At 42.8% G+C, this 17,185-nt stretch overlaps 1 protein-coding gene and 1 long non-coding RNA gene across 2 annotated transcripts; both read left to right on the top strand.

Annotated features, from left to right (window-relative positions):
• The first annotated feature begins 6,881 nt into the window (after positions 1–6,881).
• LOC127315379 (uncharacterized) lies at positions 6,882–7,319 on the top strand. Its single transcript, XM_051345873.1, has one exon. It carries the CDS (start codon positions 6,882–6,884, stop codon positions 7,317–7,319), a length of 438 nt encoding a protein of 145 aa, XP_051201833.1.
• A 2,891-nt stretch (positions 7,320–10,210) lies between these two features.
• Positions 10,211–12,220, top strand: LOC139833347 (uncharacterized). Its single transcript, XR_011748939.1, has 5 exons — positions 10,211–10,577; positions 10,701–10,761; positions 10,871–11,355; positions 11,511–11,569; positions 11,652–12,220. It is a non-coding gene; the product is annotated as an uncharacterized lncRNA (long non-coding RNA).
• The last annotated feature ends 4,965 nt before the right edge of the window (positions 12,221–17,185 follow it).

The following is a 17,185-nucleotide window of genomic DNA, read 5'->3' as shown; positions in this document are numbered from 1 at the left end:
CTCTGTAGGAAACTCATAAAATGCTGTAAACATTCATGCGTGATCCTCAGATATGTACGCAACTTTCATTCAACTGGAGCTTTTCCATCTGAGCTTGTTAAGTGCCTCGAAAAAATTCGTCTTTACGGACTGTTCTATTTTGACAGATTCTGCCTTTTATTTCGCATTGCCTCTTTTACTGTGTTGAGTGGATTTCTTTGCTCCATTAAATGTCAGTAGCCTTGGTTAATGTCCAGAAGTGTTGGGAATGATTGTGTCCTTGCTGAACATGTGAATTTTTGATTATGCACTAACCCTCTAATGAGAATGCTTTGAGTTTGGTGTGAAGGAAGTTTTCAAGGATCAAGAGAGGAGGATGATATGATATGATCAAGAAAAGTGAAAAGTCTAAGCTTGGGGATGCCCCCGTGGTTCATCCCTGCATATTTCAAGAAGACTCAAGCGTCTAAGCTTGGGGATGCCCAAGGCATCCCCTTCTTCATCAACAACTTATCAGGTCACCTCTAGTGAAACTATATTTTAATTCCGTCACATCATATGTGCTTTACTTGGAGCGTCTGTGTGCTTTTATTTTTGTTTATGTTTGAATAAAATCAAATCCTAGCAATCCTTATGTTGGAGAGAGACACGCTCCGCTTTTTCATATGAACACTCGTGTTCTTCGTTTTTCATGTTCATGGCGAAAGCTGAAAGCCGCTGCACTTATTGTTATTTGGTTGGAAACAGAAAATACTTCATATTGTGTTGAATAATTTGATACTTGGCAATTGTTTTGAGCTCTCAAGTAGATCATGTTTAAGCTCTTGCATCATGTAGTTTAAATCTATTAATGGAGAACTACTGTAGAGCTTGTTGAAATTTGGTTTGCATGATTGGTCTCTCTAAGGTCTAGATATTTTCTGGTAAAAATGTTTGAACAACAAGGAAGACAGTGTAGAGTCTTATAATGCTTGCAATATGTTCTTGTGTAAGTTTTTCTGTACCGGTTTATACTTGTGTTTGCTTCAAACAACCTTGCTAGCCAAAGCCTTGTACTGAGAGGGAATGCTTCTCGTGCATCAAAAACCTTGAGCCAAAACCTATGTCATTTGTGTCCACCATAACTACGTACTATGTGGTATTTTTCTGCCATTCAAAAGTAAATTGCTTGCGTGCTACCTTTAAAAAATTCATTCCTTGTCTTTGCAATACATAGCTCATGGGAAAGTAGCCTAAAAAAACTATTGTGGTAATGAATATGTCGCTTATGTATCTTAGTTCTTATAAGTTGCTTGTTGAGCGGTAACCATGTTATCTGGGGACGCCATCAACCTGTTACACCTTTGTTGAATATCATGTGAGTTGCTATGCATGTTCGTCTTGTCTGAAGTAAGGGAGATTTTCCATGAGTTGAAATGGTTTGAGTATGCATATTGTTAGAGAAGAACATTGGGCCGCTAAACCAAAGCCATGTATCATGGTGGAAGTTTCAGCTTGGACATTAATCCTCAAATCTCTTATGAGAATGTTATCTGTTGTTGAATGCTTAAAGCATAAAAGAGGAGTCCATTATCTGTTTTCTATGTTGTCCCGGTATGGATGTCCTCAAGTTGAGATCTATCAAAATCGAGAAATCAAATGCGATTTATCTCCTTGGACCTTTGTACAGGTGGCATAGAGGTACCCTTTTGTGCCACTTGGTTGAAACATATGTAATGCAATGATAATCCATGGAAGTCTGAGCTAATTAGGACAATGTGCGGGCACTATTAGTATTCGATGCATGAGGCTTGCGACTTATAGGAGGTTTTATACATAACACATATGAATTATTACTACCGTTGACACAATTGTTTCCATGTTTTCAAAATAAAAAGCTCTAGCACATGAGTAATCCCTGCTTCCCTCTGCGAAGGGTCTTTTCTTTTACTTTATGTTGAGTCAGTTTACCTACTTCTTTCTATCTTAGAAGCAAACACTTGTGTCAACTGTGTGCATTGATTCTTACATGTTTACTTATTGCACTCATCATATTACTTTGTGTTGACAATTATCCATGAGATATGCATGTTGAAAGTTGAAAGCAACTGCTGAAACTTAAATCTTCCTTTGTGTTGTTTCAAAACCTCTTATTAAGAATCTATTGCTTTATGAGTTAACTCTTATGCAAGATTTTTGATGCTTGTCTTGAAAGTACTGTTCATGAAAAGTTTTTGCTATATGATTCAGTTGTTTAGTCATTATCTTTTTGTTAGCAAACTATAGACCATTGCTTTGGGTCACTTCATTCATCTCATATGCTTTACAAATAATGTTGATCAAGATTATGTTGCTAGCATGTCACTTCAGAAATTATTCTTTTTATCGTTTACCTACTCGAGTAGGAACTAAGCTTGGGGATGCTTATTACGTCTCCAACGTATCTATAATTTCTTATGTTCCATGCTTGTTTTATGACAATACCAACATGTTTTAGTCATACTTTATAATGTTTTTATGCATTTTCCTACTAACCTATTAACAAGATGCTGCAGTGCCAGTTCCTGTTTTCTGCTGTTTTTGATTTCAGAAAAGTTAGTTTATGGATATTCTCGGAATTGGACGAAACAAAAGCACACGGTCTTATTTTCCACGGAGTCTTCCAGAACACCGAAGAGGAGACGAAGAGGGGCCACGAGGAGGCCACACCATAGGGGGGCGCGGCCCCACCCTTGGCCGCGCTGCCATATGGGGTGGGCCCCTCGGCCCCCCCCGACTCTGCCCCTTCGCCTATTTATTCCTTCCGTCGCGAAAACCCTATCACCGAGAGCCACGATACGAGAATAGTTCCAGAGACGCCGCCGCCGTCAACCCTACCTCGGGGGGTTCAAAAGATCGCCTCCGGCACCCTGCCGGAGAGGGGAATCATCACCGGAGGGCTCTACATCACCATGCCCGCCTCCGGACTGATGCGTGAGTAGTTCATCCTTGGACTACGGGTCCATAGAAGTAGCTAGATGGTTGTCTTCTCCTCTTGTGCTATCATGTTTAGATCTTGTGAGCTGCCTATCATGATCAAGATCATCTATTTGTAATGCTACATGTTGTGTTTGTTGGGATCCGATGAATATGGAATACTATGTCAAGTTGATTATTGATCTATCATATATGTGTTGTTTATGATCTTGCATGCTCTCGGTAGCTAGTAGAGGCTCTGGCCAAGTTGGTTCTTGTAACTCCAAGAGGGAGTATTTATGCTAGATAGTGGGTTCATGTCTCCATTGAATCTGGGGGAGTGACAGCAACCCCTAAGGTTGTGGATGTGCTGTTGCCACTAGGGATAAAACATCAATGCTTTGTCTAAGGATAATTGTATTGTTTACATTACGCACAGTACTTAATGCAATTTTCTGTTGTTTGCAACTTAATACTGGAAGGGGTGCGGATGCTAACCCGAAGGTGGACTTTTTAGGCATAGATGCATGCTGGATGGCGGTCTATGTTCTTTGTCGTAATGCCCTAAGTAAATCTCATAGTAGTCATCATGATATGTATGTGCATTGTTATGCCCTCTCTATTTGTCAATTGCCCAACTGTAATTTGTTCACCCAACATGCTATTTATCTTATTGGAGAGACACCACTAGTGAACTGTGGACCCCGGTCCATTCTTTTACATTTGAAATACAACCTACTGCAATCATTGTTCTCTTTTGTTTTCTGCAAGCAAACATAATTTTCCACACCATACTTTTAATCCTTTGTTTTCAGCAAGCCGGTGAGATTGACAACCTCACTGTTAAGTTGGGGCAAAGTAGTTTGATTGTGTTGTGCAGGTTCCACGTTGGCGCCGGAATCACTGGTGTTGCGCCGCACTACACTCCTTCACCAACAACATTCACGTGGCCTTCATCTCCTACTGGTTCGATAACCTTGGTTTCTTACTGAGGGAAAACTCGCTGCTGTGCTTATCATACCTTCCTCTTGGGGTTCCCAACGGACGTGTGCTTTACCGTCACAAGCAGCTACTTTTCTGGCGCGGTTACACCCCAGGGATTTCTAACTCCCTACACGCCAGCAACATGTTATGACTACATTCCAGTCAGTTATTGCCTCTAAGATCATTTAGTTTGCAACTTGTGTATCACTTTATGCTTTGATTAATATATTTTGTCGCTGTGCATGATTATGACCATTATGCTCTCTTAGTTGGTCGCACCCGGTCTTTTTCTAGCCTCCATTTGTATGAGTGTTTTATTCATGCATCCAACCACCAAAAACAAAATATGCCAAAGTGTCCACCATATCTACCTATATGTGGTATTTCATTGCCATTCCATAGTAGTTTGCTCATGTGCTACCTTTAAAAACATTCAAACCGCTCCTCGTTTTGTGACATTGTTTTTATCTCATGAGGAAGTAAATTAAATTGTGGTTGTCGTCTTCCATATTATTTAAGTAACTCAACGACTCGTGAGCTTCAACTTGCTTGTCACATAGAAAAGTATATAAAAATAAGAAGAGTTGGTTTGACCACAACTTCCAATAGGGGAAGAAAATAGGAAAATTATAAGAAAAGGGAACTCCTCCATGGTTTGTGATTGCTTGGTCGGCACCCGAGGATTCGTTTAGCCATGGTATGTGTAAGCAAAGATTGGGAGGAGTGTCATTATTTTATAAGTAGTATAAATGAAAAGAGGCTTCACCCAAATATTTCGGAACCGCTCTCAAACTTGCTTAGTATGGAAGATGACAATAGCTCTTTTTACTACTCGTTGACATGAACAACCACCTCTCAAAAGCAACTTTTACCTCCACTGTATCAATAAAAAGATCTAGCACATGAGTGATCTCACTTGCCTCTCAAAGAGAGACTATCTTTTACTTTAATGTTGAGTCTCCACCTTCTTGTTTATGCACCACTTTTGAGAGCATAGTTGTCATTCTTAGTTTTATGTGCATGGTCCCAAGATTTTTATTGACTGATTCATAATTATGGTATCACTTGTTCTCAAACTTCTTGTTTCTAGTCACTCTCTTAAATTTTTAAAGGTGTCCTAGCATTTATGTTTTGCTACCACTTATGGGACAAGCTGAGTACCACTTTATTATGCATCTATCCTATACTCTTTACAATCACTTTGCTTTCTATGCACTTTATACATTATCTTTTGTTTGATTACTCTTCATGATTATAACATGGTTATTAAGTTTTACTGCAAGATTATATCTACCATGTCTATGTTAGAGTGATTATGATCCCAGCTATTTTGCTTTTGTAAATTGATTGATCAAAGTACTGTGACAGCATGTCACCTTAAAAATTATTTGTTTGTTATCACTTACCTAGACGAGGACGAGCAGGAGTTAAGCTTGGGGATGCTGATACATTGCAAACGTATCTATAATTTTTGATGCTCCATGCTTGTTTTCTACCAATTCCATTATGTTTTATGTGCATTTCGATACACTTTTTAGCATTTTCCGAAACTAACCTATTGACATAGTGCCACAGTGCCAGTTCCTGTTTTCTGCTGTTTTTGTGTTTTAGAAAAGTTGTACAGGAAATATTCTCGGAATTGCACGGGACAAAAACCCAGGACCTTATAATTTCGAGGGGAAGCCTGAGCCAGAAGGAGACACGCAGGGGAGCTGCCACGTGGCAGTCCACAGGACAGGCATGGCCCCACCCCTGGCCGCGCCTGGCCCGTGTACTGGCCACCCCGGCCTCCGCTGACATCGCCCTTCCGCCTATTTATTCCTCGTATCGGGAAAACCCCAGGGACCAGAGCCTCCATCCACGAAAAGTTCCGACGCCGCCGTCTCAAACCCTAGTTTGGGGGGTTCCTGCTGCCTCCCCCGTGGAGATGATCTCCATGGGGGTGGGCTCCGAAGAAGCCATGAAGGAGGGAGTTGAGGGGATGCACTCCACGCTGCCCTCTCCGCCGTCTCCTCCTTGTACTCAGGGGTCCATCCTCTCATAATCCTCTGTACCGCCCTATGTAAACATGGTGTTCGATGTTATATTCTATCATATGATCTATGTCATGTTTCATAGTTTATTTGTTCTTAGATTGGATGGGTGATTTTCTTTGATTCACTAGAGTTGTGATCTGATATGTTATTGTCCCTGGTGTCCATTATATTTGTGCGCGCATGGATCAAACACCTAGGGTTGGTAGTATTTCTAACGAAGCGGGGGAGTTCTGCCGGAGCAACAGAAACCTGAGAACGCGAACCGATTAGTTGCATGTATGGGATTAAAGGGGACCTAGAACTTAAGGCTATGGTTTGAGAAACCTTAATGCTTGTTAGTAGTTACGGATGTTTGCTAGCAAGCCAATCATATACTGCTTGCAATCCCAAGTAGCGGAGTGCATGTATATTTAGCCTCTCCCACATAGAAAGCTCCTTCGAGGACAGTGAATCCGAGACCGTCACTATTTTGTCTTGAGCAAAGCCACCACCATTACCACCACTTTTCCACACTCATGTTACTGGTTACTTAGTTTATTTTACCGCTGCAACACTAACATTTATTTGCGTGTATTTATTTTCCTGCAAAGTCACCTCTCAAACCCGTGTCACCGCTGTAGTTTTATTTCCTAGATATTGCAAATGTTTAGTGCGCGTAGAGTTGTATCAGTGGTTGATAGAACTTTAGAGAATGTTTATCCTACCTTTAGCTCCTCGTTGGGTTTGACACTCTTACTTATCGAAAAGGCTACAAACGATTCCCTATACTTGTGGGATATCACCGACGCCGGCGGGCGGCCACGAGAATTGAGCACCCGGTGGCTGGCATGTTCATCTTCACCTCCCTCAACTTTATATGCTTCACATCTCCTCCATTTCCCACATCTCTTCACATCTCCATTATCCATCTCTCCCAAAAAGCTCTGCCCCGTCGACGTCCCGGCCCCAATGGAGCACCTCGCACGTGCCCCGTCTCCTCGATCTCAGGTGTACTACCTCACGGCCAAAGGGATGCACTTCAAGATCACGGTCACTCTCCGTGCATCAAGGGTGGAGAGGTGGATCCGCGCCATCAAGAAGGATTTTCTCGACGCCACACCAATCCAGTGCGTGGGATTGGACTGCGAGTTCACCAACCCTCGCGAGGGTAATCAGCGCGCCACCATCCTTCAACTCCCGGTGGCGACCGAGAATTTGGTCTTCCAAATTTGTTGGGCCAATGAAGTGTCACAAGTTCTGAAGGATTTCTTGCAGGACAAGACCATCAGATTCTGCGGCGTGGCTATCGGCAAAGATGTGGAAATGCTGAGTTCCTACGGAATTGATATTACGTTTGTGTTCGACCTCCAAAAGATAATCCCGAACCCCACCAAAATCCCATTTTGAGTCAGTGTGATCTGACAAATTCTACTTTTGGGACAAAACTGGAGAAGAAGAAGAGGAAGAGGGACAAGAAGAACAAGAAGACGAACGACGTGGAAGAAGAAGAAGCTGAACTGATTTTTGGATGGAGTAATGTTCCATTGAGATACGAGCAAGTGCACTATGCCGCTCTAGATGCTCGCCTGGGCTTCGAGATGGATAGGAGATATTGGAGGCTAGTTGGCTACAATAGCCAAGTTGATCGTCTCAATATTTAAAGATGATGAGTAGATGGTGGAGTGGTGTGTGTCTTCTATATTTGTATGAACCTATGAATCGTCTCAATATATCGAATCTTTCAATTGTTATTCAAATTCCTCATATTTTTCTAATTTCGGTTTACATATTCCTCACATATTCATTATGTCGTATTCAAATTCCCCACATTATTTGGCCATATCTATTATATACTAGCTGAATGCCCGCGCGTTGCCGCGGAGCAATAATGTTAGCTATTGAGGTATTGATTTTAACAATAGTGTAATTCACCATGTGTACTTCGTGTGCACCTTATAACTGTATTGCAACAAATATCACCCTATACTTGCAATAAGTACTAACACATGGCAGGACCAGAACCTAGAGAAGTAATGAAAAACAGTTTCCCAAAGAGGGTGGACGAAGAGGCTCATAGCATGGTAGTATATACATAATTATATTTTTCTTCCTCAGACCAGATACAGAATGGGTATGCTGTCTTTTTTATCCATCTGCATGTCAATTAGCATTTCTAAGTAAAAATCTTGTGCAAGTTAAAGTGCTGGAGATAAAATTTACTGTATGTGCAGCTTTCTCCATTCTTCTTAGAAAACTACTCTCTGATCCAAAAAAAAAAAGAATTGAAAAGATGTTTTTGCAAACAAACCCTCGAACTTTCTACTTCATCAACCCGCACTCCTCCAAACCAAACCAGAAACACTCTACTCGCCCGACCTCAGGCTCAACGTCAAACGTCCCCAACCCCCGTCTCAGATGTTGACGTCCCTGGTGGTGGCGCGCTGCCCCGACAGGCGGTGGAGTCGTACCGAAGGTCGCCTCTGGTCGAGGAACCCTCCTCCCCTTAGGATTTCGGCCGCCTCCGGCCGATGAGCACCATGGATTAGAGCCGGGGTGGGGGGGGGGGGGCACCATGGTTTGGCTTCAGTGAGCGGCGGCGGGCGAGATGGCGGTAGGCGGTGGGAAAAGCCAAAGCCGGCAACCAGCGCCCAGGAGATCTGCGAGCACGGTGGTCAAGCAGAAGTTGTTTTGGCTATTCTTCTTTTAATTAATTTAGAATTCGAATTGGGATTACGAAAAAGGTAATTATACTATGCATTCAGACACTTATTTCGGATCGGAGGGAGTATATGAATATATTTTCTTAGGAAAAGTGATTTCTTTAGTTTGCAGCCAAACCACACTAATATAAGCTCGAATGGAAAATTAAATTATATCCCTTGCTAGCTGCTGAACTTGCATGCTTCTGTACTACATGAGAAGACATTTTACCATGCAACTCGTGTGTTTCTCTTAAACCATATCTATCGCACACCTTTTTTTTATAACTAATATGTTACGCGCCATGTAATTTCATTTGTTCGCTCATGTCAAGAGCAAGATAAATGAAACAGCCAAATAATAATCTTATATGTCCAATTGTAAATCTGAAAGATGGAAAAAAATGGATTCAGCAATCAACACACATCATTCGGGGAGGGAATCAGACTACCGGAGTCATCAGACCTTGCAGCTAGCACTTACCAGGCAGCAGTCAAAGATGAGTGAGCCGTTGCTTGCGTCGTCAGGTACAGAATGGTGACGCTGGTGGTGAAGAAGCAGTAGCTTATCCTGCACAGGAAGCCTGAAGAGTCGAGGGTGGAGGATACAGTGCGGAGGAGAACGCCCAGCTCTCTGCGGTCACACATAGCCGGGCGCCCAGCTCGCCAGGTCGTGCGGAGGAGGAGGACGTCAATCTTGCCGGGGTTGTGCAGAGCCAGAGACCCAGCTCGTTAATTAGGGTAGCGTGGAGGAGGAGTACGGTGATCTGGCCGGGGTCGTGCGTAGCCGGACGCCCAACTCATCAGCGTCGCGGCGCCCAACTCATCAGCGGCGCACGGAGAAGGACGCTGATCAGCTCGCCAGGGCCGCGCGGAGTAGAAGGATGCCTATCTCGCCGGATTCCCGCAGAGCCGGATGCCCTGGTTGGACGGTCGCGGGCAGAAGGAGTCTGGCGACCTCGTGGTGAGCCCGTCTAGCGCCGCCGCGGGCGTTGAGATTTGAGGCGTGACGACAGTTATCGAACGAGGACTAGTTGTCCTACTTTTTAGCGCTAGTTGTTTTTGCAGAGTACGTATCGTAGTCGATGTCCTACTTTTTAGCGCTTGCTGTTTTTGCAGAGTACGTATCGTAGTGACTTGCTTTCCGTGAGCGAGGGCGTGGGCCATGTGTGCGGCGCGATCGGCCCATGGATGCGACGATCGAGCGACGAGGGACTGGACGACGTACCACGGTCGCATCCGCGTTTAATAGTCTCTATCTCTATCTCTATCTCTATCTCTATCTCTACTATATAAAAAGGAGGAACTGGTTCTGTTTCCTCCGGTCGAAAGTTTCGTCCAACATATTTTCAATAAGACATTTTTACCCTTCCACCAAACCACATATATTTTTACAGGAGATTTAGGAAACTACCTAAAAAGGAGGAAACGGTTCCATTTTTTTGCCGACTGAGTACTACGGAGTACATCGATTCCTTTCCGTCGAAATCCAGTGATTTTCTCCCACGCGCGATCGCTTACGTGTGGACCCTCACGGCGTCACCTTTACTACTTCCGTAACATCCTCAATTAGTGTTGATTGGCACCCTGTCACACCCTTTCTCCATCCTTTCCATCAAGATCCTTTTGTCATGCGCGATGGGGGATTGCCGAAGGGGCTCAGCCATGACTCGAGGATGCTGTCGCCCTCCACACATGAGCCCCTGCGCATGTGCATTCGCCGCTGTACTGCACGCTGCCGTACTACGTAGCTGCCCCTGCCCGCCGCCGCCTCTGCACATGTGCCCTCGCCGCCGCTATGCGTATCGCCGCCATGCATCACTCAAGGACGCCGACGCCCCTGCCCGCCATCGCCCCTGCACGCGTGTGCTCGACGTTGCCCTACGGGTCGTCTCCCAACATCACTCGAGGACGCCGACACCTCCGAAAATCTGCAGTCCATCACCAAGGTCACTGGCCCACTGCAGTGAGTCCGGTTAATTTGTTCTTTTCCATAATAATTTCTATTTGGTTCCAAATTCTAAGGTGGATCGTCCTACTGATGTGATTCATAATATTAACACAATATTTTTCTGAACCTGCACACTAGGAGATTGGTCCAGACGATATTTAAGGCATGAGCAATGTGACGTCATACACTCACACTCAATGTAAGTATACATATCAGAAATACATCATGTGCATTTTTGAGTTGTTAAATAATATATAAAGTTCTTCTCCAAAAAATATAAAGATGAAGAAGTATGCCTTGATGCGCAGGCTGGGTCGGAGATTTGTCAGAAATTGGTCTCCTTGAGGCGGTGGAAATAGAATTGTGGACGGTTCATAGGACTCCTATCAGATCACATACTGATTGATTTGAATTCATCCACATCTTCACTTTGGTTGATCTTTCCGGATGCAGATGTATCTGCTTTATCCTAAATGATTTCTTTTTCTTGATTGTCATTGGTGTCACAACTGATGTTGCTGGACTACATATTGCCTCAGGCTACGCTACGAGCTTGCTGAAATTATTTGGTCTATTCTTACAACTTTTTTTAGATGATTCTTCCCACTTCATATACTTAATATGATTTATTAGCTTCTTTCACTATTATTAAATTAAAGTGAGCACAACTGTGTAAGCCAGATTTTATTGTGTGACCTCTCAGTTATTCAAATCCCCTGATGTATAAATATAATCCTTTGTATTATCAGGAATATGATGTTGCTCTTCTGTTGAGAGATCGGAGATGGCTCAGGTAACTCTTTGTTGTACCACAAGAAAAAAAACTCTAATACCCATTGAGTACTCAACCTGTATAAGCTTATAGGCTGTAGACTATCTTTTGGAGTTTTGGTATTTAACTATGCCTGAGTATTGCGACAAGGGTTATTTATTCACTCCATGATTCAGGTAAATCTGCAATGCATTTTGACGAATTCTAGGAGCAATTTCCTCAGAAGCTTGCAGCGGTACTACATGATCTCACATTAGTTCTTTTCCATACCCATGGACCTTACAGTGGTACGATTTTAATATTCTCTAATCCTCCAGGCCGGTGTTGTGATTCATCACCATGTTTTCATGTTTAGTTCTGTCTCAAAAAGGTAATTTATGAAAATGAGTTCCTGTTGCAATGCATCTTTTGTTGTACAATGCAGTGGATTTTTATGAAAATGAGCTCCGGTTGCAATACCGCTTTTGTTCTATAATCCAGTGGTTGGACAAAATGTATGGAGTTTTTATTTCATGGATATCAACAATACCATTCATTGGCGGAGACTTTAGTGAAGCTGATATTTGTGAAGGTCTTTCTGATCAACTCTTAGTACGCTTCCTCTTTTGTATGCCTTCTGTTTCTATCTGTTGCAAAGGGATTGTAATGTGCAGGTCAATTAGGCGCAAAGCCATGACTTGCTCTCTCCTATTTTCCATTTTCTCCTTACCTGTAGTATCCCGTGCTTGGTTTCTACTTTTTTTCATTTCTCTTGTAGGTCCGTTGGCCACGGCTGCCATGTGCTTTGTTGGATAAGAAGCACTATTCCAGTTCAGTGTCTAGACCAAACCCTTTGAACCTACAAGACCCGAGTTAAGGTGGACAAGTTGTGTTTTTCAGATGTTTTCAGCCACTACCAATTCTTACCCTTATATACATTTAATGTTCTCCTCAATAACTGAATTTATATACTGTAAATATATGCTTACTCCAGCCATGTTTGCAAGGTGTAAACAACACTTAATTTCATTTTTTTTACTTCAGTTTGTTTGGCTACATGTTGATACTATTTATTGTTATTTGTTGTAGTTATCTCACTGACTTCACTATAGTACAACAAATAGATGGCCTTGCTGATGCGAAGGATCTTTTCTTCGGAGGTAAGCAGCCAAATCGGTCATCTACATGTGTTCTGTCAGTTCAAGGGTAAAGAAATTTAGAGTATATATTTCAGTATCACTGTCTTGACTTGCCATTTCATTTGGGTTTGGGAAAAAGTAACCACAATAATGTGCCAGTAAATGACTTAGTTATTTCGTGTATAGCTTCTTGCTCTCCAGGAGTCTCATCTGACCATAAGCTCTTATTTCAATATTATAGATTCTTGGAGATATGGTGTATTGAGAACCAGCTGAGATAACTGTCCTTAGTTGGTCGTGAGGATGTATTCACCGAGTTGTTCAAGATTTAAGAATGAAGTACTGAAGCTTACTCTGCATCCATTGTGCCAAAGGCTTACGTAATTCAGCTAACATAATGGGCAATCATGCATGACAATAGAACAAAATGAATACAATTAGTTAATTTTCAGAGAATTTCTGTCAGCTATCCCTGTCAACAGCCATTGATACTTGAGAACTGAGATAAATTATTGTGTTCTTGCATGTATGAGTTATGTGCTATATAAAAAAGAAAAGGTTAATATGAATGGAGACAGAAAGCGGGAAGCCCAAAGATATGATTAATGTCGAGGTGGAGATGCAAGAATTGAATTGCAGTAGAGAATCTCAACGTTACCGGTTGATTTAGAAACTTGGATAATAATTAATGTTTTCGATGTCAGGGTAGGTAGGGCTGTACTAGCATCAAAGTGGTTTAAATATACAATTCACTTGATGATCAAGAAGTAAGGTTTTTTTGTAGGCTTTCAAGCATAATCAATGAGGACGTGGTGCCCGTGCATGGGTATGGCAGTGAGGTAAATCATATACCGATACACTCGAGTTAATGTTTCCTAATTAGCTGGGTATTAAAACACACTCTTTAGTATTACCCCATCTACTATATGTTGATCTGATTCTATGGTTAGTTCCTCTGATAGGAATTCTAATTTTCAACAAAGTTTAGTAGCATAGTTCTTGCAAATATGAGATTAGAGCAATTTATATGAAAAGGCTTCATGAAATAATACCTGCCATAGTTTTAGCTAGACAGAAGCGCGTACCCTTTACAACAATCAAGCGTGGCAACACGTGATCTTTTTTAAGCAGTTTGAATTTCACCAATTGTTGTGTGTTTGGTTACATGAACTTCCTGGTGTAACGTGGAATTTAGCAGCTGATACAAGCGTCGTGGCGCTTCACAACAGCAACCGCCGTTCGCTGGACATGCCCTACCTATTCTGGCTCCTGCGGCTCAGAGGGGTCAGCGAGGGAAACTTTTGGGTCCTCGTTGTGACGGTATGTCCGCTCTTATCCCTCTCTACCGTGTTGTTCTATGCCCCCCCCCCCCCCCCCCCCCCACACACACACCAATGAGTAGAAAGTTTTGAAGTGAACATGTCGATATCTTCATTTAACTCAAACTAAAAATTACTCTCATGGCACTTAAACACTTAGCAAACCCACTCCTAGAACCCATTTTGTTCCATTAGCACTTGATTAGGGTGTGTATTATGCTCCATCTATCGCAGTTAGGTTACTTAGGTATGCATGTTGTATTCTAGGAGCAATTTCCAAAATTAAATAGAACATATGAGATTAGTGAGAGGAAAACATTTGTTTCATTATTGTTGGAGGGGAGCTTACTGTACTGTGTAAAATCAGCCCCTCTCCCACCAATGGTACTTGAATGTATGTAATATCTGGAATTTAAAGTTTGGTCTGCCAAATGAAAATAGATCATTGCATCTTTCACTCATTACGAGCCATTTCACTAAAAATAATACGACCTCCCTAATGCATGTAATCAACACTTTGTACTGATACTTCAACTATTCTTATGCCCCTCTTCAGAGCTATTCCTGAGAAAATTAGAAGAAAAGAATACAAAGAAGCTGCTGCAAAAGCACATGCATAAGAGGAAGCCCTGGCCTTACAGTTAGGCGGCGATGCCGATGAACCCACCACTAAGCTGGTGTTACTGATCCTGATGTATCTGTATGATCCTTCCTTTCCCATTTATTACTATTTGAGGATATTTGATGCTTAATGGAATGACGCGCAGAGCTTCTGCGGGTTCTAAAAAAAAACTATTTGAGGATATCAAAGCAGATTTCAGTGTTACCGTTTGTTTAGTCGAAATTATGCACCTACATGTAGCAGACCTGCCATACGTTATAGGATTAGTACTTGTTAATCACTCATGTGTGCTTATATGGAAGGATACAAGTTATTCATTAACAATAACTGATCTTAACAAGTATTACAGTTATTAGTTAATAAGTACTGGTTTTAACATTTGATATGCTTCCTAGGGGGATTAAGTCTCTATTAGGTAGAACGGGCATCACAAATCCAGTACACACAGGGAACACAAGACAAATCTCCACACAACCAACTCCAATCTCATTGGCCACTAACGCAAGAAAAATAAAAGAGAAAGCTAGAGGGGAAATGTACCAACGAGAAGAAACAGCCAGCACGAAGAAGACGTGCGACCACCGCCACTCGCGCCACCCAAATCCGCGCCCACTGACGCAACTTGCCGGCCACCGCAGCGCCACAAACCCGCAGGCACTGCCCCAGCCCACACGGAATAAGACCCAGGCCCCGGTCAAAAGGATCTCAAACCGAACTCGCGAGTCGCGACCCCCTCCTCACTGGACACGCACATGCAACCCCACGCTCTAGAACGCGAGGGCACGTAAGCGCACGCGTTGGGGCCGTCAAAAGGACAGGAAACGCAACCAGGAGCGCGCCCAACCCTCAGAGCTTAGTGCTCTTTAGGCATAGTATGGCATTAAAAAATCTTGACAATCTGAGCTCTGTTTGAATTTTGCATGATACAAATAATTCAGTAGTTCAATGTCCACGCAAGATTTCTAATTTTTAGTTTTAGTCTGATATCCTACTGAATCTTGTGCAACCATGAATTTGTATCCAAGTACTGAAGAAGAATTTCTCTAGAGGGCTTGAAGTTTCTGAGAGTTGTTGTCAAGTGCATCATCTACATCCCTTTTAAGTACGATAGCAGGAAGCAAGAAGTTTTGTGCTATCCCATATAATTCCATGAGGCTGTGTTGTCAAAATTATGAGATAGGTGGACGTTATGAAATTCGTATTTTAATCATCTTTTGAATTTTCTCACATGTATTGTCACCCGTGGCAACGCACGGGCATTTTACTAGTAAAGATTAAAAGTACATTACAGGTTAACCAGAAAATTTAGAATTACTAGAAATTACCACAAAAACCGTAGAATTTTTACCACAACAAACCACAACCGCTAGATTATAGAAAAAAAACTTATTGATAATAGAGTTAAAAGAAATTACCCACCATTGCCATTACTTAAATTTTTACGTACCTTTTCCATCTTATATTGGATCTAATCAATTTGTGCGTGCTCATCGCTCTAAACCAAAAAGGAAATCAAGGTTGCATCTCTTCATCCTCACGTGGCCCCAACATCCTCTATGGGCGTCGGCAGTTAGGTCCTTCTCCTGAGCCTGATCTACTCCGTTTATGTATGATCATCAATCCTCACACTCTGCATCCATATCCTAAGCCAGATCTTGCAAACTCATGGATCAAACGGATCAATCGAGCCATCAGTCTGGCACCGGCGGCCGGACGATCCCGGCGACCACGGTTGTGCTTTTCGTGCATCTGATTGTCACACAGGCCGGCACGGACGACCATCGCTGTGCTTTTCTCGCGTCAATCCTCACGCGACGATCCCGGCGACCATGGCTGTGCTTTTGTTGCATCTGATCACAGTCCGACACGGACGACCATCGCTGTGCTTTTCTCGCGTCAGATCCTCACGCGACGATCCCGGCGACCACGGCTGTGCTTTTCTTGCATCTGATCGTCACGCAGTTCGGCACGGGCGACCATCGCTGTGCTTTTCTCGCGTCAGATCCTCACGCTTAGCTTTGTGTTCACGGCCTGATCTGGAGCGAGGCTGCACCTCGGTGAGAGTCACTTCATGGTGTCTTCAAAGACGTCTCTGCCAATTTGCCTTCAAAAGGTTTACTAATATTTTTCCTTAATCTGTATGTTTGTGCTCTACAGGTTCGGTCTCCCAAGCGCGAGGACGTGAAGGATTTGCATAGATGCTTAATTAGATGCATCCCGCTGGTAGGCTATCTGTGCTACTTCTGTACGTCTGGTCTTCGTCCTGGATTATTGTGGTTTAGTGAATCGACAAATTTTTTTGGTAGTCCTATCAACGATTTAAAATCATAACAGAAATAAGAAGATCTCATCCCCTCCATGGCTGTATGCATATCGGTGTCATCAGGTACGCACCATGTAGGATCCAGCCATGAAGATGCATGGAACGATCCGTGGAAGATTTGCCTCACGCACAAAATTGGACACCTAAGAGCAGACTGATGAATACACCATCAGTCAAGCAAGATGGATCGATGCATGCATGGAAGATTTGCCTCACTCACAGCTAATAGCCAGGTAATGGCACATGACATGTATCTTTCTTATACCGCTCCATATATTTCTGTAGTGCATGCTAGCAAGGTCCTGGAAGCACGGATGAAAGTAGCACGTCGGGAAAAACAATGTTAGGTTTATTAACTTCCATTGCCTCGATGACATTGAACACATGTCAGCCTTGGATATTTCTCTAGACCGTAAGGTTGTCCTCACTAGATTGGGATATCGGCAGCAGAGCAACAAGAAAAATCGGG

The sequence above is a fragment of the Lolium perenne genome, chromosome 7, assembly GCF_019359855.2.
Source record: "Lolium perenne isolate Kyuss_39 chromosome 7, Kyuss_2.0, whole genome shotgun sequence".
Lineage (NCBI taxonomy): Eukaryota > Viridiplantae > Streptophyta > Magnoliopsida > Poales > Poaceae > Lolium > Lolium perenne.
Note: the sequence above shows the minus strand (reverse complement) of the source record. Positions and strands in the feature narration are given on the sequence as shown.

Coding starts and splice junctions, on each gene's coding strand:
- LOC127315379 (XM_051345873.1), top strand. CDS start 6,882: ATGGAGCACCTCGCACGTGCCCCGTCTCCTCGATCTCAGGTGTACTAC.